This window comes from Rhea pennata, chromosome 10 (genome assembly GCF_028389875.1).
Source record: "Rhea pennata isolate bPtePen1 chromosome 10, bPtePen1.pri, whole genome shotgun sequence".
Taxonomy (NCBI): domain Eukaryota; kingdom Metazoa; phylum Chordata; class Aves; order Rheiformes; family Rheidae; genus Rhea; species Rhea pennata.
In genome coordinates this window covers 17,606,056-17,631,683 of record NC_084672.1, presented here as the reverse complement: position 1 = coordinate 17,631,683, position 25,628 = coordinate 17,606,056, and the positions used below count along the sequence as shown (strand labels likewise).

General features: G+C 36.2%; 1 protein-coding gene across 4 annotated transcripts in view; it reads right to left on the bottom strand.

Annotated features, from left to right (window-relative positions):
- Positions 1–4,086: 4,086 nt before the first annotated feature.
- TJP1 (tight junction protein 1) overlaps positions 4,087–25,628 on the bottom strand; it is an 83,145-nt gene continuing 61,603 nt past the window's right edge. Inside the window, exons 18-28 of one of the 4 annotated variants that reach the window (XM_062584282.1) lie at positions 25,304–25,404; positions 23,793–24,146; positions 23,136–23,387; positions 21,395–22,291; positions 20,996–21,090; positions 20,170–20,394; positions 12,884–13,059; positions 11,524–11,965; positions 10,168–10,385; positions 8,895–9,038; positions 4,087–5,643 (exon numbers count right to left, since the gene is read on the bottom strand). In XM_062584282.1, coding sequence (XP_062440266.1) covers positions 5,549–5,643; positions 8,895–9,038; positions 10,168–10,385; positions 11,524–11,965; positions 12,884–13,059; positions 20,170–20,394; positions 20,996–21,090; positions 21,395–22,291; positions 23,136–23,387; positions 23,793–24,146; positions 25,304–25,404 — 2,999 coding nt within the window. In that variant the 3' untranslated portion in view covers positions 4,087–5,548. The remainder of the gene's footprint in view (positions 5,644–8,894; positions 9,039–10,167; positions 10,386–11,523; positions 11,966–12,883; positions 13,060–20,169; positions 20,395–20,995; positions 21,091–21,394; positions 22,292–23,135; positions 23,388–23,792; positions 24,147–25,303; positions 25,405–25,628) is intronic. The other 3 variants (XM_062584283.1, XM_062584284.1, XM_062584285.1) reach the window with 3 other exon arrangements.

The window sequence follows — 25,628 nt, the reverse complement described above, 5'->3', positions numbered from 1 at the left end:
AGTTTCTTCCTTGTTTACTAATAGTGGCTCTATTACAAATTGATAAACAATTGTCAAAACCACATGGTAAAATTATTCCAAACTTAAGACAATCTAGTAGAAGACCCAAGCTTACCGGCTTCTGTTGCAGCTCAGCACTGCAACACCTCCCACTGCCCAGTACACCCTGTGGGAGGGAAACACGACTTGCCCCATGAAAGTTTGTCTCCATTGCTATCAGCCAGCAAAGCTCTGACTTTTTGGAGGTGAAGGTTATGTGTAGGTGCATTTGCCAAAACGGACTTACAGGAGACTTACACTGGATAGGCAGAATAACTTGCTAGGTTCTTTTATCAGAGAGTTAATCCAAGATTCACCAACTCTACAATCGGATCACTTTTCTGGTCCCTGAAGGGTTTTCAGAGCTATCCTCACTGACAGCTTCAAAGGTTCTAGAATAGGTTGCTTGTACCAAAAATAGTACTTTTTCCTCCAAAAAACTCAATAGGAATGGAGCACCAAAGGGAAAAACAAAAAAAACCAAAAACCCACGTTTCTACATTATTTTTGTCTCAATGCCATTTCGGTATTTTTGCATGGCTGTATGGTATCTGTCTGTATGTGGCTTTATCACTCGAAAATCAGAGCTAGTCGCTTTGTATTTTTTATTTTTAAAATAAAAGATTGCACCTAGAAAGAGAGATACTCAGCTCCTTCAGGACTTGCAAGTGCTCTGAAATCCACACACACAAAGCAGTACAAAGCTCGTGGGCCTCGCAAACCCAGCACTTTCACTGCTATACTTTATAAAGCTACTGCCTGCAGACCAAAGTAGTAAGGTTACTGGCAAGCTTCCACATAAATATCCAATCATAGAGGAAGAACAGAAAAATTTTCAAAAGCTATGGCTATGTCAGAGCAGCAGTTGTTATTAGTGTAAATAAAACATAATGAGGAAATGCAAAGCCATTACCTCAGTGCTTGCTGGTCACCTATCCTCACGCTGCAAGACCAAATCCAATTTTCTTATTCAGATGGCTCATTTCCCCAGCTTCTCTAGGGACTACTTTTACATCCTGTACAGAAATTTCTCAAGAACAACACAGACTGAAGATTTTGAATTATTATTATTTTAATAAAACACTGCAGCACCAGAATTAGCTGCATTTATGCACACTTGGGATCCTCTTTCTCTGCTGGTGGTAAACCCGCTTGCTTTGTGATAAATTCTCTCTCCACTCTACAGGCATAGCTTAAAAACTGGGCAGTTGCTACCATCCCAGCCCACAAATTTTATACCATCCTTGTGCATTAACAGAAGCCATTTATAAGCCAAATTGGACCACAAAATTTCCAGCTCCTTGACAGAACCCAAAACAGTCTTACTTATCAGGGAAGCGTTCACATAAGGATGTAGGACTGGGAAGCCCAAACCACATAGGAAGTAAGCTTACTTATTCTGAGGAGAATGATGTAGCTGAGCAGGAATCATTGCAACAACTTGTGTATGAATTAATTTTTTCCAGTCTAGAGCCATGAAGACAACACAGGTGTTCTAAACAAAAACAAACAAACCCAAGAAAGGAAGCACGTATATAAAACAATTCTGTGAAACACAAACTTGCTCTCCACACTCCTGAAGTTTTAGCAGGCATCCAAAATGCCACATATAACTTAAATAACATGTTGCCAAGAAGAAACAGGAGTGGTGGTGACATGGGCAGTGTCAAAGGGACAACTGTGCAGGAAGAGGGCCACACTCTTCCCTCCAGCATTTGCTCTGGCTCTTCTGAAGGGGCAGCAGCCTGGCACTTACGTAGCTCATTTGCTAGGCTTATAAGCTATCTAACATGGTTTTTCAACTGCATACACCTTGCTTTTGCCCAACTGTTAGTCAGCAGTTACCACTAATGATAATATTATTCCAGGCATTTCACAGAATATCAGAATATTAAAGCAGCTGTATCTCCTGGTCATTAACTTGTCTTGACCTTTTTAAACCAATATGCCACTTCAACAATCAAGTCAATTCCTTTGTTGCCAACTCAGGTGATTCTTTATCTTTTTATTTTCCAGGGCGATCATGTGTTCACTGTCTCAGTGAGGACAAAAAGTATTGCTAGAAATCACTGCAGGCAACCTCACTACTGTATCACTTGTGCTCAGAGTTCTCTATCGCACTCTAAACGCTTCCTCTAGACAAGAAATTTCTTCCTGTTTTTCTTTTGCAAAGAGCAATTTTCAACAGCAAGTTGCTGCTTCTGCCACACATTACCTCATCAAAAATAGTTTTCAAACTTTTGGCAACCCTTTTAATGTGCACAAACTTACTTTCAAGGGCTTGCTAAAAGTTTCATTTCATGTCACCATTGACAATTCAACACTAAGATGATACAGAACAGTCCAGCAAATTGAATGCCCAATATCATTTTCCTTAAGAATTTCAAGAGCCCATTTCTCACTTGTATCTTCCCTCAAAGTCTAATCCCTAAAGTTTGAAGGAAGGTGGAAGGAAATCACATTTTTTCTGGGAAGACAGTGCTTGAAGATGTCCTGTAGTATGATTTAAAAGAACTGATTCATTAGCTGACATGTTTTAAACCTGCACTCCTCATCTACACTCAACTTACCTGATAAAGAAAACAGGCACGATCAGAAATCTAGCTGTCTAGCCAGCTAAAGCTAATTGAAGTGTCCCTTAAAATGGGGTAACTGTTAGCACTATGACAACAAGGACAGGTATAGAACTACAGGGCTTTGTACCGCAAATGATCTGCTGCAGCAGATGCCCTGCATGCACAGAGAAGTACATAGTGTTTAACTGCATTGGACAGAAGTTATTTTCAGGATTTATGCAAAAGTTTAACAGAATGAAGGATAGGGTATATGTGGTTTAAATTAGCTGCTTAGGACAAACACTCCTACTCACTTACCTATAACTAGAGATAATTATATTCAAAAGCTGCTTAGCATGAAAAAAGAAAGACACATACAAACACATTGCCACACCTTTGAACAGTGTCACCATCCTGATTTCATTTAAGAAGTGACAACAAAGCAAACACTGTCATGACTAATTTTGTTAGAAAGAATTGGCCCTACAGTCTGTAGAAGAACAGAAAGACACTGTCTGGATCACTACAGTAAAAGCGACATGGGACAGTTGTACCTTACAACGTTAGACTCAAATTTTGAAGTCACAGATGTCACCATTGCAGATAGTCCATACAGCTTAATTCCAGTGCTCCTCTGACTGTTCCTTTCGGTGGGGTTTCAAATACTCCTTCCTAAGCTCTGAATTACAGAGAACATTCATAAATTTTTGCATTAGAACTTTCTCCAAGGTGTTTTACAGGTCATTTTGAAGCTTTCCTTGCTACGGATTCAAATAGACAATTATAACTAAAATAAACGAAAAAATGCCACGCTATGACATGAACAGGTTATTTTCTTTAACTGAGCATTCTAAGCAATCCTGGTAATGTGATTCTAATAGGAATAACTTAAAATACTTAAGAGTTAAACTATAACATATAGTTAGACTATATGTAACTGGACAGGCTAGAATACTACCAAAGTATCTGGTAGAGTAGGAACAATATGGAATCTAGCATCAACACAGCGATTCAAGAGACAAGCCCCCCACTCCACTGAGCATTTCCAGCGGATCCATTACACACTTTCACTCTCCACTGCTTTGCAAGAAAATTTATATAAAAATTACACAACTACAAATTAATAAAAATTGTAAAAGGAAAATCTGGAATACTGCCTTATATCTCAAAACTGGTTTAAAGCACTTTATCTGCTCCATGAGATACAGAGATAATGGCAAATTCCATGCGGTTATCTGCAGGAATGCTGAGGCCATCACAGATCTGGGATCATGGCATGTTCCTGAAAAATGGATGTTGTTCAGATCCAGACTGGAGTTCTTCATTCCAGGAACCCTGCTAGTGACCGTTCTATTAAGCTCCAAAAAGAGTTCTGGAAGAACATATGGCAGAATCCAGCTAATCCACTACCTACTTACATAGGAAATCAAAATTGCTTTAGTCATGTTACCACATAAATGCATTTCAGAAAAAATAAGGTACTGGAATCTCCTTTATTATTTTAAAAACAGTTTTATTATGTATATTTAGAAATGTGTAATTTTAATAACTGCAAAGAAAAAATCAGCCACACCTGAATAGCTAATAACTCATTAACAGAATGCAGTGATGTATTATCTAAACAGTAGTAGTGCCGATGTGCCATAATAAATTGTCTATTAGTAAAAAAATACATTTCAGGGCACATAGTACAGCATCCTTATCACAAATTACAGTAGGGATACTTTTCAAGAATTTAATCAAAGTATAGAATTCAGAGTTATATTCTTTAAATGCAGCACTTAAAAACGTAACAAGTTTGTGCATTTTTAAAAAGTGTCCTTGTTCATATAATGTAGAAATGCTGCTTTATTGCTGCAGATGTCAAAGTTCAAGGCTCAAAAGGTATGAGAATACAAAGATATCCTTAAGAAACTTTGCCTGTTTTTTTAATATATATTTATATATATAAAAAGGTAAAGCTTATAAAAGTTAATTTACAAACCAAGAACAAAAGTGGTATGCACGCATTATATACAAGCAGTCTAACATCTATAAATTTCCTAATGCATAGCAGAAAACATACCATCATTTTCTTCCGTTTCTCTTCTGGCTGATCAACACAAACAGTACTTGTTCTCTAAACCAAATTCACAATCCCCCCCGCCCCTTTTCCCCCAGTCTCTCATGATATATTATCTAGGTAAGCACAAAAGTCATACAAACTTAATACAGAGATCTATAAGAGCTAAGACTATTAAAAACATGAGGGTAAGGCATCCCTGCTGGTTAATAGGTCTGTAATAATGTGGTTAATTTACAAATCCGCAGAGGCAACTGAACCATAGTCATCTCACATGCTTCCCCCCCAAACCCCGTTCTCATGACAATGTTTCCATATACAATTAAGTAGACGTGTTTGTATTAGCCTCTTAGCAGAGGAAAACATCTAAACTGTGCTAGCCAGAGTTGATTGCCATTTCATTGAACATGTACACCAAAAGTCATTTAAAAACTAGAGACCAAAACGTAGTCTTGTGCATTACAAAACAGAGTAGTAAAAAGGCAGGCCAAATTTTGTGTTTTCACCAGTGGAGTATGAACTAACTGAATTCTTCTGTATCCAATCCCATTGATATTTGCAATTTTTTTAAAACAATGAAATACTAGCAGTGTCCTTAAAAAAAAGCAACAACAAAAACCAAACAGAAAACCAGAAAACCACCAATGAACCAAAGCATATAGAACCTGCAAGAACCCTACCTTGTTCCCACTGTACACTCCCTGTTTGTGGCATGTATTGTGACCATGGTTCAAAGAGTGTACTTGCTAAACCACTGTTAGTTAAAGCAAAATGCTTAAACACTAAGATCCATTATCATTTATAGAACAGTTAATACTTGATAGAGTGGTTCAGTTTATATGTAAGGTCCATCTCAGTTTCACATTATTTACTCAGTCAGCTAGCTTAATATTTAGAAGTGGTCAATTAGAACTGAGACACAGTTTGCTCCAACAAGATAGTTTGGATCCCCAGGAAGAGACTTGTTCTGCCAGGTTTTGGGGTCACCTGTGGGAGGAAAACACAATGCTGGTGTTTAGTATCCGCCGTCAAACAGAGTACATCTTGAAACAACCAAGTTTTTGGATAGGACTTCTTAAATTCTAAATCAACCTTTGTTTTTTTTGTTTGTTTTTTTTATATAATATAGGATAGAACACAGCTTTTTAAAAAGAAAGATGCTGTTCCAGAATTGTTAATTATAAATCATTTTACTCTGCAGCACCAACACACAACACAGCTTTCTGTAAAAACGTTAACAATACATCAGGCACTCGCCAGCTCTTTCACAGAGTGACAAAATACTACGACATTGTAAAAGCTACTCTGGGTAGGATGCATTTGAAGTTTTTAAATAACTTCGAATACAGATGAGTCCATCTGAAATTATATTGTAACAAAGCACTATGACATACAGGTAAGCTTTACCTTCCACTGTGAAAGTTAGCATAGAGGGGATTGAAATCATTACTTTGCATCTTCACCCAATGCACTCGTACAAGAGCTTGACAATGTCATTAGTTTTGGAAAAGCTGTATACTGACATTCTTAAAGAAACCCCAGACTGCTGATCTATACTGAACACTTCCACAGCAGATCCTATCCACTCGGGATCAAGGTCCTGACTAACTTTGTCAGAAGGGAAAAGTATTCATGTGCTATCTCACCAGAGAAAAGTGACATTCCCATCTGCATACTCAACTGTTGCCTACTGTTTCAACTGGAGAATTTATTCTTCATTTACTTAGCTAAAAACATTACTAAATGCTGCTGCTGTAAGAAGAGTATTATTACGGTATAACAGAGAAAAACACACTGGAATTCTTAAAGCCTTCCAGATAAATGGCATTCATAGATTGGTCAAAGTAGATCTGGCTTGAGAAATGCGCAACATGACAGAAAATCCAGTCCCACAGACTACAAACACCTGAGATCTCTGTATTAAATGAAACTGATGTAAACTCCATAGAGTTTTCTTGAACTCATGCAAACAAAATGAAGTACACAATGCACTGAGTGATGGTAACATCTGATGTAGGGACAAAAATTAGAAATGGCCTGTGCACAGTTTAGAGAATGCAAGCAAGTCTACTACAGCCAGGTAAAACTAATTATTTCAGTTAAGAGCTTAGTAATATTGGAGAATTTTCCATTTTTGTAGATGCAGAAATTCTGCTCAATCAAGACTGACAAGACTGAATGCATTAGTTGGAGGGCAGAATAAGAGGTTAGGAGGACTAGGTCCTTGTCTTGCGTAAGAGAAACACTATAGCAGATGTTTTCCCAATCTTTCCTTCTAAGTACATTGTGAGGACCTGATTGCAGCCAGTGCAACTCTAGCTGTTGAGGACGTTCCTCCCGTAATTACACACAAATGTTTTTAGAAAATGATCATCTAGTATTTTGTTCTATTATAATATAATAGGTGTGGCCATAAAAGGCAACCTTTTCTCCAGTTGGTCTTAACACCAGAATCATTCGAGAGTTTGAAGAGATTTAGCAGTGTAATATATTGATAGCAGGCCTAAATGTGGCAGAAAGGGTGTTAGTAAGTGCAAATGAATGTCATTTTAAGGACAGAACATGGACACATTTAGGAAAAGATGAGGCAGAGCAGAATATTGAAGACAGGAAAAAAACAGGAATTCTATAAACTGTTAATATAAAGCCATCTGAAAAATCAGAGTCCCATAACCAACTACTTTAAAAAGAGAGAAAACAATTATTTATTTAAGACACAGTATGGTCTACTTACATATCATAAGACAGAATTGCCTAATTTTAAAGTTTGTCTCAAAAGAGCAATGTTATGATATACATCCCATTTCAGATTAACAGAATGTGGTGTTATATTTACAATACATAAAGTGTTACTGTTTGAATATACACGCTCTTGCTCTCTCACCCACACATGCACTTGCACACACACCACTTTGGATAGGGAGAAAAATGTCTCAAACTTCAGTTATTGTTTTGAAGATTTGAATCCTCCCCCTCCACTTCAAGTAAGTTCATGAACAGGTGTTACAGTTACAAAATAAGTGTTGTCTCATCTTTGTACATAATTAATATTTTCCAGGACCCTAAGGTTTTTGTGTCGGTATTTTAACACTGTCACATATATACACATTGTTAAATAGATGCATGCAACACATGCATGTAATAGCTTATAAAAACAAAGTTATTGCCATTAATACCTCTAAGTTATTGAATCCCCATCAAGGGGATTGATGCTTTACTCTTCCAAGCATCAGCGCTTTGGTGTTGACAGTGATAGATACATTAATGACAGAAGATATGCATACACGATGGCTTAAATGCTGTATACAGAAAGTACATTTTTCAACTCATCATTTAGATCATATGTACACATTAATGGTATAAATTTTTCCACCATAAATTTTGAAGGTAGCTGAATAAAACCTTAAGACTTTTTCCCCAAATGTGCAAACATTGCTTTGTATATCTCTAACTTCACAGCCATTTCATGAAATTGCTTGAAATTTGCCCAGGAATTCTAACTTAGGCTCATCATTAACAATTTCAGCCAAAACATTTCTCCTCTGTTCCCAGAAAGCCACAGTGAGGTAAAAATGGACAGATAAATAAAACTGCAATCTAGTTGCATCTTTCACTACCAACCCAAAACTTCTGGGCAAAAGGCGGTAGAGGAAAAAATAGGCAGAAGCAAGCAAGAAAAGTCTTGTGGAAAATCCAGCTACATTAGGATAAGTTGTAAATGTTTTTACTAAACACTACAGTTTTCTTAAATGATCCAGTTGTTAGCATCAACTTGCACACATGGAAACAGTTAACAAGTGTTAAATCATGATTTATGAACATGCAGATTGTTAAGATTTGCCAGAGTCCTATATGGTTAATTAAGCAACAAACAACAGTTGTTACAAAGGCCAGAGGTACATAATCATTTCCTCTTGAGTTTTAGTGCGACTATCATTTCAAGTGTATTCAGCTGTAGCAGTCCTCAAGAAAGGAGAGTGAATAAAAAAATACAGTAATATTTAATAAACTAATGATAAAGATATTACTCTTTCTGCTGTCAGTCATGGTTTTAGATATGAATTTGCACCATGAGTAAATGTAAGAAAAGACATTTGTAATGAAAGTGAAATGGGAGAGTTTGACACAAATACAGTGATTGAGTTCCTTATATTACACAGCATCACCTTTAGCCAAATGAACTTAAATTATTCGATAGCACCCAAAAGCCCCAAAAGGACAGAGGGAGGACAGCATACCCGACGAGGAGTCGGAGGATTTTAGAGCAAAAGACCAACCATCAGGGGTCATAGACGCACAATGTGGCAGGCGCAGCTCCACTGGCTTCAGGAATTTTAGTCCATGGGGCCCACACATTACCAAGGGGCTAAGAAGTGTTTCACCTACAGTTAACAGAAATTATTACATTATATCCATATTATTACATACATATATTACAGAGCGACACGATAACTTAATTCTATAGAATAGTATCATCATTTTGAACTATAAAGAATAGCAGTTATCAAGATTGTTTCTCACTGCCCCTTTTAGAGCACTTCTCAATGGTATATATCACATTATTTCCAAATGAAAAAGGATAAACAACAATGACTAAATCATGTTGGGATTTTCTTGGCATTAAATTCTATGCAGGTTCATTAGAAGTTAAGCAGGTTAATCAGAAGTAACAAAACCCAAATCTGTATCAGCCTTCCTAATGCAACAGCTGATGATGCTCTGCTCATACGGATTTAAGGCACACTGGGCTGAATCAACCCCCCTAGACATACTTGTGTACTTCTGAGCACTTATTTGCAGCTCAGGAATTTACAACCCCATCCTAACAATCAAAATCCACAGTACAAAAGCATGTAGGTTTATTTTGACAATTTAACACTCCAAGGGTAACATAAGATTATTCAGTTGAAGAGCATGTTACACAAATTATAAAGATTCAAGGCAACCATGGATTGCCACTGTTGCAACTGCACATTCATGAAACTAAGGCTTTTACTTTATTGACTTTAGGAAACTGGGAATTTAACAGGTTTTATATCACGTTTTATCTGGTGCTTGTACACTGAAATAGTGATGTTAAGGACAGATGGGAAAAGGGAAAGATTCCTGAACTGTAAGATATCGTACTTATCCCCTTTTATATATCTCTCCCTTCCCCTCCCTCCCTCCCTCAAAGTATATTCTTCTTCCTTAAGTTAAAAAACAAAGGTGAGTCCATTTTTAGACAAATTAAAACATATTTTGAACTGCTGAAATAAATTTCAGACTTTTATGCTTTGTGTAATTCTTTTGGTCCTAATGTCTAGAAAATATCCCTGAAACTACAATTTCAAAGCTTCTTTAAAATAAGAAAAAACGCACAACAACTTCCATCTTACTGGCAATTTTCTGAGAAGAATACTTTTTCCTTTGTACTGCTCATTTATGAAATACGGAAAAGACCACATTTCCCTCTAAACGTAACTGGTAGTAATACTAAATAATACAGCAAGTTACAGCACCAGCTCTTACCTTTCTCTTTGTCCAAAGGTGGAAGTATACTATTATCTCTGCAGACTTTGAAATATATTTCTTGCTCTATTCCCTCTGGAATGGCTCCTTGTGGTATAATAATACTAACTCCAGTCTCAATGGAGCTCAATACACCACCATTGCTGTTAAATACACCTCTTGCTGTGGCTACAACAGTGTGTCCATCTTCTTCCTCCTCATCCTCTAGTGCCGAAGGGCTGAATATAGGACAGAGATTAAAGTCTAGCAGTTTTGTCAGCATTTTCTTCCTGAAAAATCAGTGGCATACTTACATGTAACTTGTTTATCAGTGCATGGCCAGTAGGCTAGCACCAATTTAAGACAATATTGAGTATGCCCAACAATCATTTGAGACATTTAATTTGACATTTAATCTGTTTGAGACAGATTTAATATTGTAAGATACACATTGAAAATGAAACTCAAAGATTTCTCCAGGTTGCCATGATACAACTAAAAGAAATAAATTATCAAATGACTAATTTGATTAGATTTCAGATCAGTTTCTAAAGTAGAAATCATGAAGAAACCAGTAACTTCAAGATTTCTAGTAGCCTATGACTATACAGGATCAAAACATTCCTCATCTCTTAAAGAGTAAATAGGATTCATTCTGGTATTATATTTCTGAGTCAGTGAAGAAACAAGCAGGATTTCAGTCTGGTTCATGCATTTTAATTATTCAGAGATCACAGAGAATAGTAAAATACTATTTTGCAAATATTAATAAGAATCAAAACAAGTGAGCAAAGAGTCTAACGGAATACTATTTGTTACTGTTGACATATTTTAGTTCTGACTGCTCAAGAACACTAGGTAAATACAAGCTACTTCTAAGCAGTTACTGTTTGGTCTCATAGTAAGGAGATCCGATACAAAATTGCTAAAGTGATTTTCTCTTTTCACAAAGACTTTCAAAATGTCCCCCACACAAATGAACTGAGAACTGTCTCTACACACATTTAATTAAGACAATTCGGTGCAACAGCTATCATTAGAAATTAACTCTGTCTTCTAGAGACAAATAAAAAGGACAAGTGATCAATATCTACCAGAAAAGTTAAAATTCTAGTATGAGAAATAAGAGCCATACCACTTCTTAATAGTAAAAATTGGATACAAGATGACAGGAACAAGACAGTGAAGACTCACACCTTAAATACCTCTCCAGATGCTCTTTGGCAGAATTTTAGAATCACAGTAGCCATCTTGGCTTATGGGCTGACATCAACAAAAGTTGGAAGCACGGCAATGAAGAAACTCGTGGTTTCATAGATGAACTATTTCAAAGATGTACTAATGAAAACAAAACAAACAAAATGCCAAGACACTTACCTTACAGGAATGGCTTTAGGCACAGCATTAACATTATTTGGTTGATATTTCGGCTTGTCTGCCTGTACAGCGAAGGTGTCCATTCCACTGTCAAACTCAGGAGGCTGTGACGAGCTGTGTGCTTTCAAAATCGGTTGAGGAGAATTTGGAGATTTTGACGGCAGCTCTGGTTTATGTTGAGCTTCATTTGGCAAGAGATTATGGTTGAATTTAGGACTTTCAAACTTGCGCTCAAATGGCCTGGCAGCACTCGTGTAAGGTTTTGTTGTAAAGCGGTTGTAAGAAGGAGTGACCGTTTTCTGAATCTGATCAGTTCCATTAATGGGGCCTTTATCAGGGAAACTCTTCTGAGGATAAAATGTAGACTGCACAGTGTCCTCCCTAGAGGATCTGAAAATTGCTGGTTTGTTCTGAGGTGGAGGAGGTTCAGACATGGAATTAACTGCAATGCAAATAAAGATATCAAATCATCAATAACCACCAGAATTTTCCAATCCTGTACACAATAGCATGAGAATACATTTTGTCCAACTTCTAATCTACTAGATAAGAGAGCTGAATCTTAATACATATTTAGGTCACCAATCTTCCTATTACATTTCATACACTCTGGCAAATTATCCCTGTTTCATCACATTTGTTAGATATAATAGTATGATCTTTTCATTAAGAGGTTAAACTAATTTATACCATGCCAAAAAATAGAAAAAAAAATATTATCATGCACTTAGACTTGTAAAATTCAGTTGGACCAAACATCACTCCTAAGCATATTAAAATCAAAGCTATTTTCTCTCCTATTTTTAGAAGCCTATGAACTACTCATGCCTAAGAGTCTGTTCCAACAGGATACAGAAATTCATCTTTAAATGCTGGAAAGTTTATTTCATCTTTGCTGAGGCCACTAAACATGGAATAGACAGTTATGATGACTACTTAAACCTAGAAATCACAGGGGCAGATAGATCACCAAACAGCTCACAGGATTCAACTTGAATATAGTAAAACGTTACGTCCACTAGTAATTGCTTCAAATTTCAATTAGAGAACGACAGAGCTACCAGTTCACACGCTGAAATATCCACAAAAGTGCTCAACATTTTTTTTTTTGAGTAAATTATGTGGCTTGATCAAAAGTTCTTCAGTCTAAGTTTATATTTTTAAGAGACACCTTAACAGAATGTTATTCTGCAGCAATTCCTAGGCACTATATTTTTCTTCCCTTAAGTAGAAATTCTGCAGTGACTCAAGACATCTGTGCCATTTGCAAATTATGGGAAAGGAGAAAGCATTCCAGTAAGGTGTGTAAACACAAATTCAGTTACAATATATGAGACAGGTTAACTTTCAAACTGCTCACCCTCAGAAAGTGCAGGCTTGTGATGTGCTGGGAGAGACAGGACAGGACTATTAATTGACTGAGGTTGTGTATACTGTACTGAAGAAGCAGGAGGAGGAGTTGTAACTTGAGGGACCGACTCATAACGCTTTTCACCAACAGGCCTATCCATTGATTCAACATCAGTTGTCTTCCCCCTGTTGAAAAAGTGAAATCAATATTTGACTGTTCAGTTTTCCTCAGTATTCTGAGTTCCTGCCTTCACCATATTTTTCTTCTATGATCATTTGATTTCCATCTCTTCCTATAAACATCAAAACACATTTTCTTTAATAACCTTTCCTAAATATAAAAACATTCATCAATAAGCACAATAGATTTCAAGACAACATTGAATCTTGAAAAAGATTAGTAACACAAACCAAAGATGGCAAACAAAAGGCAGATGACATCTCAGGTGTATTTTTGTAATTACAAGATCTTCATTTTTTTAATTTGAGTTGGAGTATTTTCAGTTAAAAAAAAGTTCTCTAATTTAGCAGGTCTTCAAAATAAGAATTTAAACTGAGGATTTCGGAGGTGGGTGTGGAAGACAGAGTTGTTTAAAAGCCTAATTGGCTAAGAAAGAGGAAAGCGGGTTCCAGCATAGCTTTTCTAAATACACCCAGTATTTGAACAATGCCATCTTCATTAGAAATGCAATCAGCTTAAGCTTCACTAGCTTTATGTGCATAATGTAGACAATTTTAAAATCTTATTTTCAAAATATTTCTTGCTGATACTAGAGATACTTCTCCAAAAGAGGTCCTTTTGGGAGATGACTGATTTCACAAATACCTGTCATTTTGGACTGCAATATATTGCACTTACTTTCAGAATTCATGAGTCAAAATTTTGAAGTGCACATAATGCCTGTGATGAAATGTAACAGTGAGAGGACACCTTAAAACATCCTCACATCAACAGCAGTCTTACCACTTGATGTTCCTTTTCAAGTAGTCATAGCTAGTGTAAGAGCCAAGTAATCTAGGTGATAGCAAAGCAAACAGCAATAGAAGAATGAAAGAAAAATAGTCATTCTATCTTGAGCATGTTATTTTTTCACACTTATGTTAGCCCTAGCACTTCTCATACAACATGACTGTTTGACAAAAAGACATTAGCTTGGATAGTGACATGTCTGATTAGGCCTTTGCTGTACACATACGCACAATGATCACTTGCTATATTTAACATGAGATTTTGTCAGTGAATTGCGTGGTGGTCAGTATCTCAAACTGACAGCTATATAAAGTAACAAAAAGATGACACTAACTTTAAACCATTTATTAGAAGCTGTATAAGTAAATGGCTATTTGATATATTTTTAAAAAGTGAACCAAGAAATCTCAAATTCTAACAGAATCTTACTTATGCTTGCACTTATCTTATTCTTCAGTCTTTAAACATATCTAAGAACAATGTAGTTTTTGCAGTTCATATCAGGTACAATTACAACAAGTATTTCTATAACACTACCAACTCATCCAAAACCAGGTACAATTCTCTAAGTTGAGCAGAATATTGTTTCCTTTAGTCATTTGTGAGATCTGAAAAAGACCACCTTCTCTGCGGAACAAATTTAGCAGTTCTTAAAGGTGCATCTTCAAACAACTGTTTAGATACACCAGGAGAAAGAATCATAAGCATATCTATGTTTTACCTTAGTTTCAACACTACTTTGCTTGTAAACTGCAAGCAAATGCATTTTACATTAAGACAACTGTCCACCATCCATTCATTTTCTCTACGCCAATAAAAATGTAACAAACTGCATTAACAAGCTACAGTGAAAATTATGTATTCATGCTTCAGTATGATACGTAAGTCAAGTATTACAGATTCTTTTATATCTATAGTCCAGTGTTTCCCTACGAAGAAATTTTGCTACTTGTTCTGATCCTTTTTATTTTTTTTACAGCGGTCAAGAAAAAAAATGACATTTGTAAAATGAGTAAATATATGTATGAACAAAATCACAAGTCTTTCCTATCCCATTTCAAAACATGCTATTCATGTATTTATTAATTAGCTAGCATTCACTCACTCTACAATTAAGGTTAGAATACCTTAATGTAAAGTTTAAATATTTATATCATTTTAAAAGAACTCACAAATAAGCTCTTAGCCACCTGCAAACGTTATCTGCAGTTAGTCTGTCAGCTGAGAAAGGGGAGAGATTGGCTGTCACTTAACACACTGAAGACTAATTTCTCCCTTAAAATAGAATGAAAACTGGTATGTGAAGATTACATGCAACATTACAAGACTGCACTTACTGTTTACAGAATTCTTGTTTGAAAAGTACATATTCTTCTTTAACATTCAAATCTTTACTATGTTTATTTCATTAAAAAGATCCAATAAAAAATTTAAAGATCCAATAAAAAATTTAATCATAAACCCTATCTGTAAACAGCACCTTGGCTGAAGAAGATTGTGAGAGTATCCTTTCCCTGAAAGGCAGAATATTCTTCTCCGTAGGAGCGGAGAACAAGCTTTGGGCAAAGGAAAGACTGTTCTATCTTAACACCACACCTGACTGCTTTCCTATTTCTAAAGTAGCAGGAAAGAATAAATAATTATTATTACTATTATTATTATGAGAACACTCTTAATGCTTGGGAGAAGAGCATTATGAAACTAAGAAAAGGTTTGGTCAACTTTGAGAAGTCTGCTTCATGACCACGTGAATGGGTTGCTCAGTGGATGAAACAGCATCTGCATGAAATTGCGTTTAAAATTAGTGTTGCAAAAAAAGGTCATTTTAGATCTGCTGTATCTATATCACACTGATTTTATAGAAAACAGTATGCATCTAACAGCAGAAGTTATCACTACACACTTCCTCACTGTTTTCTTTACTCCAGATGGGTATTATTCTCAGAAAAATGCCTACCTGAAATCACTGCTTCTCAGAGGGAGATATAAACTAGTTGGAGGTGGGGGTGGAAGGGTAGCGTTTTCTGAAGTAGAGACCAAAAAAGATAGCTGTGACAATAGAAATGCAGCTGGCATTGCACTGGCCACAGGACAAAGTGCCTCCTTCCATGGCATGCACCTAAGGCTGAGCCCCAGCCGCACTGCTCAGGATCCCCACCTAAGCAAACCCATTATCAAACACTTGCCTGTGAATTGTCAGCACACCCATGAAGTTCCTCTAGTCAAAGATGTGCTGTATCCTAAGCTTACTTAGTTTTTGTTTAAAAATTATATATACTCCCGATTAATACTAGGTACAGTCTATAAATTTTAGTGTATAGAATAAAGTTTTAATCAAATCAAGCTCCTGATCTTAAGATCCGATTCAGACCGTCTCCACACACAAAAGGCTGGCTCAGGAGAAGACACAGGACTCTGCTAGAGCAGTTTTAGAGCAAGCTGCTCCTCAGATGAGACGGTACCTGATCGTGTAAGTACTCCTAACTATTTCAATGCAGAATTTAGCCACGCTCATTCTGTAGTATTTCAAGCTAATGCAGGTAACTACAGTGAACCAAGCAGGAATTAGTTCACTACTCACAGCAGCAGCAGCTTCTTAAATTGATCCAGCTAGATCCACAAACACACATCCATTTACCGTTTTCACTATTTTCTCAGACAAAACAAGAGAAACTAGTCCTTACTCTACAGTTGCTGACAACATAAAAATGCTGAAGTCCATCTTTGTAAGCACCCTTACAAAACAGTTTTAATGATGGCACAAATTTCCTTAATTTAAATAAAAAGGTAAACATTTGTACACATAATAGTCATACATACTCTCTCAATGCTAGATCTGATTTCTTTCAAATACAAGATTGCAATATGAACCTTCATTTTAAGACACCTCATATTACATAAGCTGCTTAAACTCATTTGTGATATACTATATGTACTGCTAATTGAAGATAAAAAAACTCACTTGCCCCGTCTTCAAAAAGATACAAGCCAATATGGTTGAAAAACACCTATAAATTTTCACTGTTTTATTTAAGCTGCAAACCCATTGTCAGACAATGGATAAAAATTTATTCCAAAATTAAGCAAGACTGTTCAGTGTATTCTGCACACCCTACACAGATAAAGTAATTAAGCAAGTTTCCAGAACACAGCATAAGCACATATGAAAGCTCTAAGTACTAGCTTATGGCATTAATAACGAAATTGCACCAAGAGATGACTGTCAACAGCTAACTTCAGCTCACCATAAACCACTAATAAGTATTAATGCTCTCTTCAGGAAAATATATATTACCTCCCTGCAAATAGTAAGGTAGAAGCCTCAGCCATAAGCAAACAGTTTTAATCTCCAAAGCAGTACACAATGGTTAAGTTTAAAATGTCTTCCAAAGCAGAAGTTGTACATCTTATTTTCTCTGCAAAAAATGTGACACAAATATACGATGACATCACCATCAACATACAAAGTATGAATTCAAAGACAAGTTTGAAACTTCAAATATATTTGTAGTTGTTATACACGTATGTAGTTAAGAGATTTTAAGTTTGCATTCATTCAGTATTGATGCAGTCGAAGGCATGTGCTTCTCAGAAAACAGCGCATGCATTCTGAACTCAGATTTGGACAAGTTAGTGATCTAGTTAATTTGTTTTTTTATTCTCTCACTAGTATGTAGCACAAATCTTTCAGGTTGGATCAAAAAATCCTGAAGCTATCCAAACTACCATTAGAAGATCACTAGAATAGCTGTAACAAAACAGCTAAAAAAGACACAGCAGGAAGGAGATACTGAAGTACCTTTACGGATATCAGATTTATGGTGCTCACAACCAGTCATACAAAGGATAAAGCTATTAAATCTATTTTGGTACTGCACTCTGAATGCAATTTTTATGAGGCTCTGTCCTCAAAATTGAATGAAAAGATGTACTACGAAGTTCATTCATTAATTAGTGCATTATCTACTCCAGAGATGATTTAAAGACAATTTTACATAATTTAAATCAATGTTGAAGAGATTAACATTTAAAATCAAAAAAGGGGTAGCTATTGTTCGTAAATAAAATCTGTCCTCTGTACCCAAAATACATTGTACAAATTATGCAGGAAGACGTTGCATAATTCACAGTTCTTACGTCACTACCCTAACTTAGTCCTGCACTTATTTTTGGAAGAGCTGATTAACAGAACAGCAATGACCACACAAATACAGCGGAAAAGATAAGTGACAGTATGAATAGGAAGCTGGCTGAAGGGAAAGTCCAAAATATGAATGCTTTTTCCAGTTAGGAACTGTGTTCTGTCTCTATGCAAGCACACTGCAGTATGTTTCTCTAGTGAGTACTGTCCAGCTGAGTAGCTTTGTAATTTATTTATACTTCTGTCACTAGTCTTTTAGTCTTTGTCCATTTCCAGCTGACTATTGTTAAGTTGGTCATCATCTTTCCCATGTCTGTCCCTTTCTGTTATAGGTTATATCCCTTCATAAGGGAAAAAACCAAAACATTGTCCTCTTACCTGTGAAACTGCATTAGCCTTAAACATTAGCCTTTAAATAAAAATATTTTATTTATTTGTGGCAGTTTTTTCTCACATTTCTCTAGGTACAAGCCTTGAAGTCATACTCTAACTCACAATAAAACACAATCAGCACAGAGAAGCCAAAGAATGGGAGTGTTACGACAGACACAAAAGTGCTAGGTAAAAGCAGAGAAAAATATCTTTCCAAATAGTAGTTATTCTGTGGCAAACTTGCTAATACTTCCATTTATTGCTCATGTTTTTCAGTGTGCTTGACAATACCGTAAAAGATAACAAACATATAATGAAAACTTACAATACTCTCCATTTGAGAAATTTAAGAATTTTTGCAATTACTAATGAAAATTTACAATATTCCACTTGAAGCTTTACTTACACTTACTACAGCAACTGAGGTGCCTAAGACTCCAAAATAGACTATCTACAAGCAATATTGTTTTGGCAGATAGAAAAACAAGTCTGAAAGCTACTGTAATACATTACAATTCCTGCCAAGACTTTGTTTTTTTGCCTTTTTCTTTTTTAAATGCCCCTTGCTATGACATCCAGAGATCAAGATAGATAAGCTCTAATTTTTCTGTCAAGATACAAGGCAAACAAGAAGAAAGGAATAATCATCATTGATGGAGAATCAGAATTGGTTACAGGTTACTAAACACATCCAATTCCTTCCTTAACATACAAAGGATAATTACTAAAACAAGAAATAGTAACCAAATGTAGACTTCCTGGTTAGAAAATGTGATTTCTTTGAAGTCCACCAAGCACAATGCTTTTGAACAGATTTTAGTATTCTCAATTCATAGAGGAAGGTATTGGAAATGATAGACAGTATATGTTAAAGAAATAGGAATAGTATTCCTGAGCCCTAGCTCACAACCTTTAAGATAAGTGCTGAAACACAATGTACTAAGTGCATGAGAGACTGTTTGAAAACGCACTCAAAACACTAAAAAGAACTTCAGTAAGACACACTTTCACTTCAAAGACTTCAGTTCCATTAAGCTTGCCAGATTTTTCAGCTTAGCTTGAATAGTCCAGATTTCAAGGGCAACCAAAGCCTTCAGAAGACCTGGTTTTTGGCCTGCATGCAGCAAGCCAAGATAGTTGTTGCTCTAGAAAGCTAAAAACATGCTGTTATGATCTGAATTCAAATGAATTCTGCAAATTATTTAGATAACCACAGAGAGTATTGACAAAAAACCTTCTAAACACCATCTTCACCCGAGCTAAATTAGCATTTAAACTTCCACATAATTTCCTTATCAGTGTTCCAAATCAAGGAAGCGAAACAGTGGAAGTTGTAGATGTTTCCATCATCAGATAACTTCTGGAATCAACATCTCCAAAAGTTTTATAGTCGCAAACATAGCTATCTCGTACAATTTTGTCTGCAGAACAAATGGACACTGAACTGGACAGAAACCTCTGCTTTGATCACTAACAGTTATGTTAAGAAAATATCTCCTGTTACGTACTGTAATAAAGAAGCAGTAAGAGAAGTACATGTTCAAGGTCCTGAAACCTACAAAAGTTATTCACTTCATTTACCAAAATGCAAGTTATGCATGTATTCTTCAAAACAAAGCTACTTCTAAGCAGCAAAACTGACTTCGCAAACATGAAATACTTACGTTTTTAATTAGATACCCTGATCACACGGAATCCCACCTGTAGTATAATTTCCAGTTTTCCCTTATGTGTCTCATTTCCTGCTTTAAATTAAAACAGACAAACAAACCAAATAAAATGAACAAATGAAGAGACCACCAATGAAACTTACTTGGAATAATTAGTAAAATTCAGCTGATTCTGAGAATGTATTGGTTTAGTGGGCTCAGAATGATGGCTGGCAGGAACCTGTGCCGACGGCTTATTCTCAAAACTTCTGCGATCAAAGTACGAGAGCTGCTTTCGATAATACTCTTCATCATCTTCAGGATCATAATGGTTTGAACGTACAATATCTTCTGGTGGCTTCGCTTGTGGTCTCTGTGGTTCTGGGGCCCTAACCAGGAAGAACAACATATGATTGCCTTGCACAATTTAAATATTTTAAGCACTTGAATTCAAATTCTATTTTATAGCCTAACTAATAGTAAAGCAATTGAAATAAGAGTTATGTAATTCTGTTTACATGGATTGCTGCTTCCTCTAAAATGTGATATAATAATATTCACTGACATGTAGCACTGAATTATAGGAAAAAGAATCTAGCATACCACTAAAAGAATGGCACACAATATCTTTTTAACTCATCTGTCTTGAAATGAGGTAGCTATGATATTATAGCATAAAGAAAAAAAATCCTTATTTCCTTTTTACTATACCTATTTTTAAATTATGCAAGTTAAACAGCCATTATTTCCCTTTCTCCTTTGGTCTTTTCTAATCATTTCCTTAGAAATGCTGAGAACATACTTTTCCACCTCACCAGCAATCATTGTGTCCTTGACAACAGACTTGCAACCTTACTACTAACACAGAAATCATACTGATACACTCCTGCTCTACAGTCTGCAGTTTCCAGTTGGAACCAGGAAAATGTCTTGTATGTACATTTTAATTAACTTCAGTTTCCAATATGGGATTATCAGCTGTGTATCTACCTGTAAGTTGCTTTCTCATGTTCATACTGGCTTTGAGAAGCTGGTTTTGGACCACTCACAGTTGTGAGTGTAGGTTTAGGTGCTAGTTCTGGAGGCTGTAAAGAAAAGCACAGCATATTTTCTTAGCTTTTAATATTTAGAAAAAATACAGCAGCACCTTTTAGAGTAAGAAAACAAAGAAACGCTCTGCAGGAAAACGAAAGACCCCCAAAACCCAAACACAGGAAGAGTCTAGCACAGCAAAATTCATATAGCGAAAGTTTTCAGTTTCTGCTTTTAAAGCACATCACAGTTAGGTAGGTATTCTACAAGCAGCAGGTTTCTCTCCAAGACAACATCCTACTAGTAGTGATATAACTTCATCAACAAAAGCAAGAAGTGAAAGCTTAAATGACTTACCTTGACAGAAGATGTATCATTTGGGTCCTTCATTTTTTCTAAAGATGGTGATCTTCTTCTTTCAAATATCTTAACTCTGCTTCGCACAGACTGTGGTTTCATAGCTGGATCTTCTTCTTCTTCTGCTAGAGATGGTGGTGTAGGCAGTGGTTTACTGTTAGAAGGCAAAACTTCTGGTTTGGTTTGTGATGATGGTGGAGGAGGAAGAGAAATACCCGAAGTACTATGAGAAGGCTCAAATTGTCCAGTTTTAGCATTATAAGGTTGAGGAGGACCTTGTTCATAGCCCCTCATATGTGGGTCAAAGTACTGCTTCGATTCAGGAGATCGAGATATGGCTGAAGGGTATGGCTGAGCTTCTGATTTATATCTACCATGTGTGTCATATCCAGAAATATGTTGATCTTCATACCGCACTTGTGGTAAGCTGAAATTTTTAGGTGCGTGCTCATAGCGAGGTCTACCATCATAACTCATGGGAGGGGGTTCCTCAAAACGAGGCTGTGCTGGGTAATAGCTGTGTTCTGTGCTCTCTTCCAAATTTTGTTTAGAATCAAGATCCCTAGGAGGTTGGTTATCATAAGCTGTTCTTGGTTGGTAGGGCTGCTTTTCATCATAATATGCCCAGTGCTCCTCATAAGGAGGCACACGGTCATCATAATGAAGGCGAGGGTCATAACCACGAGAAAACTGATCTACGTAGTTATTTGAATCATATCTGTATGCTGATTGCTCATACTCCCTACTTGGTTGTTTTTCTGCATACTGAGCCTGAGATTCATAGATCAGATTTGTCTCTCTCTCTTGTCTCTGTACTGGGTGATTAATTGCTGGCTGTTTTAAGACGTAGCTTTGTCTGGATGCTTCTTCACTAACATACGGATCCTTTCGGTATACCTGTTTAAAAAAAGCAGCATATTTTTCATTTAAAATGAAGAGCAACTGCAACCAGTTTCATTTATAATGTAACATTTAAAGCAAATTTAAGTTTTAAATATTAGCCTTAATTTTGTTTAGAAGTAGAATCATGATGCAGTTGTCTGCAATCACAGGAAGCTGAACTTTATGATTCAAGAGATTCAAGTCCTACGTTCAAGCAAAAAAAATATATACGTGTGTGCGTGTGTATATATGTGTGTAGATGTACATACATACATATACATGTATGTGTATAAAACCAAAAAGAAAAGCAAAAATACTCACTGATCTTCATGGTTCTGAGGATTGATTTGGAGGCAGGGAGAGGGGGAATGACACTAATTGGTTTATACATTAAAATTAGCTCCAGCACTGCTAGAGAGAGATTTAAAGTCACTCTACACATTGTGTTTATCTTCATGATCAATTATTTCTAGCATAAATTAAAATGTATAAATATATTTTTAAAATAGTGTTATTTTAGGGAAAGAACAGATTGTTCACAAGGCCTCATGAATAAACAGCAGAGAGCTAAAAAAGGGATACAAAGCCAAAATCAAAGACAGAATGCAGCCTTTTAATTTAAAATAAATTCTTTAAAAAGAACTGAAAAACATAGTTTGAAGCCATGCACACAAAATGTTAGACGATGCTTAGCAATTTAGATGCCTTGTTTGTTGTAAACAGCACGATCTCCTGAGCAAAAAAAAAAAAAAAAAATAAAAAAAAATAAATAAAAGGATTCTCCAGCTCGGGGTAAAACAAAAAGGATCATGTGCTTGATGTATAGCAGGAAATCAGCGCAACAGTGCAGCACAGGTACCTTTGCTGGATCTATGTGCGGCGATAAGGATGATGGCTCTTGATCTCTTAGCACTATATGAGCTCCCTCAGTACTTGATGTTCTTAAGGGGCCCGCTTGTGGTTGGTAAGAGTTGTAAGGAGCAGGGGTAGGCTCCTCCAGTCTGACATTAGTTAGGTTTACATTAGGATTTACTGCAGAAGTTGATGAGGTTGCAGGGTTTGATTCAGGCGACGGGGAAAAGTAAGGGACTGCAGGTGAGGCTTCTGCTTTCTGTGAAGTGTTTAAAATATACTGCTATTGAATAATCATATGACTTTCTGATTTATATCAAAAATACTTTAAATGATGCTTTGATCAACTCATCAGCTACACGTAGAAAGATGCATACTGAAAATAATCATGCACTAAACACTTCCAGAAATTCATCTGTTGAACATGAAAAGAGCAGAACATCTGAATAAACAGCAGAATGGAATTTCAATTCCCCTTCTGTCAAAATAAGTCACTGACCCAGGAGAAGCTGATTCTCCAATTCATTGCAATATATTACTGCCATTGGTAGGTTCCAGTATGCACTTACAATACCAGTAAGCAGAACATAAACATAAGTTACTTGATCAAGAGAGTTGACAACCTGAAGTAAATGCATGGCAGTGTATAAAATTACTTCCTTACCGCCTGAGAAGCAGCTGCTTTAAATCCTGAAGCATCTATTCTGAGATTCGACTGTGGCTGAGCTTGAGATGCATAAGGAGGGTAAGTTTGAGCTTCATGATGCATTCCAGAGGAATCCTCCCTAACAGGTTCAGAAGAACGAGTAATAGCAGATTCAGGAGGAGTTCCAACCTCATCATTCAGAGTTTCATCCAGTTCCTGATCAGTATAAGCACCCCCTTCTGTATCTGTGTCTTCATAATCAGATGTGTGCCTACTGTCTGTACTGTACATAGAATATTCACTACCAGGAGCTGAGAGGTAAGAAAGGCGGTCATCATGTAAATCAAGGTCATCACTCGTGGCACCGTCTGCCTGTTTCAAACAAAATTAAAGAGCAGATTTTTATTGAAATAACTTAAGGAATATACCTTTTCTTACACTATAAAGCTAGGAAGTATTTTTTTTTTTTTGTGTAGAATGAAAAAGTACCCATCATCATCTGATTCATGATAGAAAGCCTGATATTAAAAAAGTTAATAATATTCAAAGTCCAGTAGTAAAATGGCATTACGAGAATTCAACAGTCATACACAGAATTCAACACAGTGATGGAAGAGAATAACATTTCAGTTTGAAACTTCTTTCTAGAAGCCTCTTCTGCAGTGTAGGTCTTTAAATCAGTTTACTAAGGGGTTAGATGAGGAGAGAGTTGGTAGTGTCTACTTCAATCAAGGTGTCTGGAAAAGATACAAAAACTGTACCTTTAAAGTATTAGCACATTGGAATCATTAATTTGAAGACAGATGAGAAACTAAAAGGAGTTCTGTCTGAATAGAAATAGCCAGTCCAAATATTAAGAAACATGTAGCAATAACTAATCATCAGCAGCTAACTTGTTGGCATTCCTTTTAATATTAGCTCCACAAGAAGAAAGATCTAATGGCAGAGCCTAACATATTGCTTAGGAAGGCAACAAGAGTTTCTGCAGGAAACGTGGGGAATATTAACCTGCACATTTTGTGTGTGTTCTCCAAGTCAAAGGAATGTAAAGTTAGAAAGAACAAAAGGATGTAATTTGGTTTTACACTAAAAAAAAATAAATAAATAAAAAAGTCCCACAAAGCTGTCAGTATCCAGCACAGATACAGTAGATCACACAGGGATTATTTTTTAAAAAAATAAAGCACTTCAATCCTGAAAGAAAATTCAAAGCAGTAGTACATCCTTCAGTAAATGGTGTTAACAGACAGAAGGTCTAACTGTTACTACATTATTACACACACACACACACACGAGGACAACTGCACAGTCTTAACTAACAGAAAATACTGCACTCATCTAATGACAAATCAGTTTTGAGCAGGTTACACAGATCTTCAAAGGATGTCTAGAATCAGGAGTTAAAAAAAAAAATCATTCCACAAGCCTGTATCCGAAACACCAGTATGGGTTGGTGGGAATACACGCACACAAACCTGATCACTACAGTTCTGTTATGTCTCCCCAAAGGAGATTACTATACGGCTTACCTTTCCTTCTGAAACCCACACCAGTTGGTTCTGCTGTTGCTGAATTGCTTCTTTTAGAGCTCCATACCAGCCTTCATTCATTGAATTCAAGTTAATAGTAGCTAGAAGTACAATAGGTTAGTTTGACTTAGGATTTAGATAGAATTTTGAGAAGAATTTATATCACCAGTACTGAAAGCACTACAAAATGTGAACTTAAAACTAACATTTAAAGAGTAAATATCGGCATTCAAAGCAACTATAAAGGCTTTATGTGGTTTGATGCATTTTTTCAGATAGGAAATACTTACTTAACACTAGCCTTGAATAAAGTAAGACTTAATCA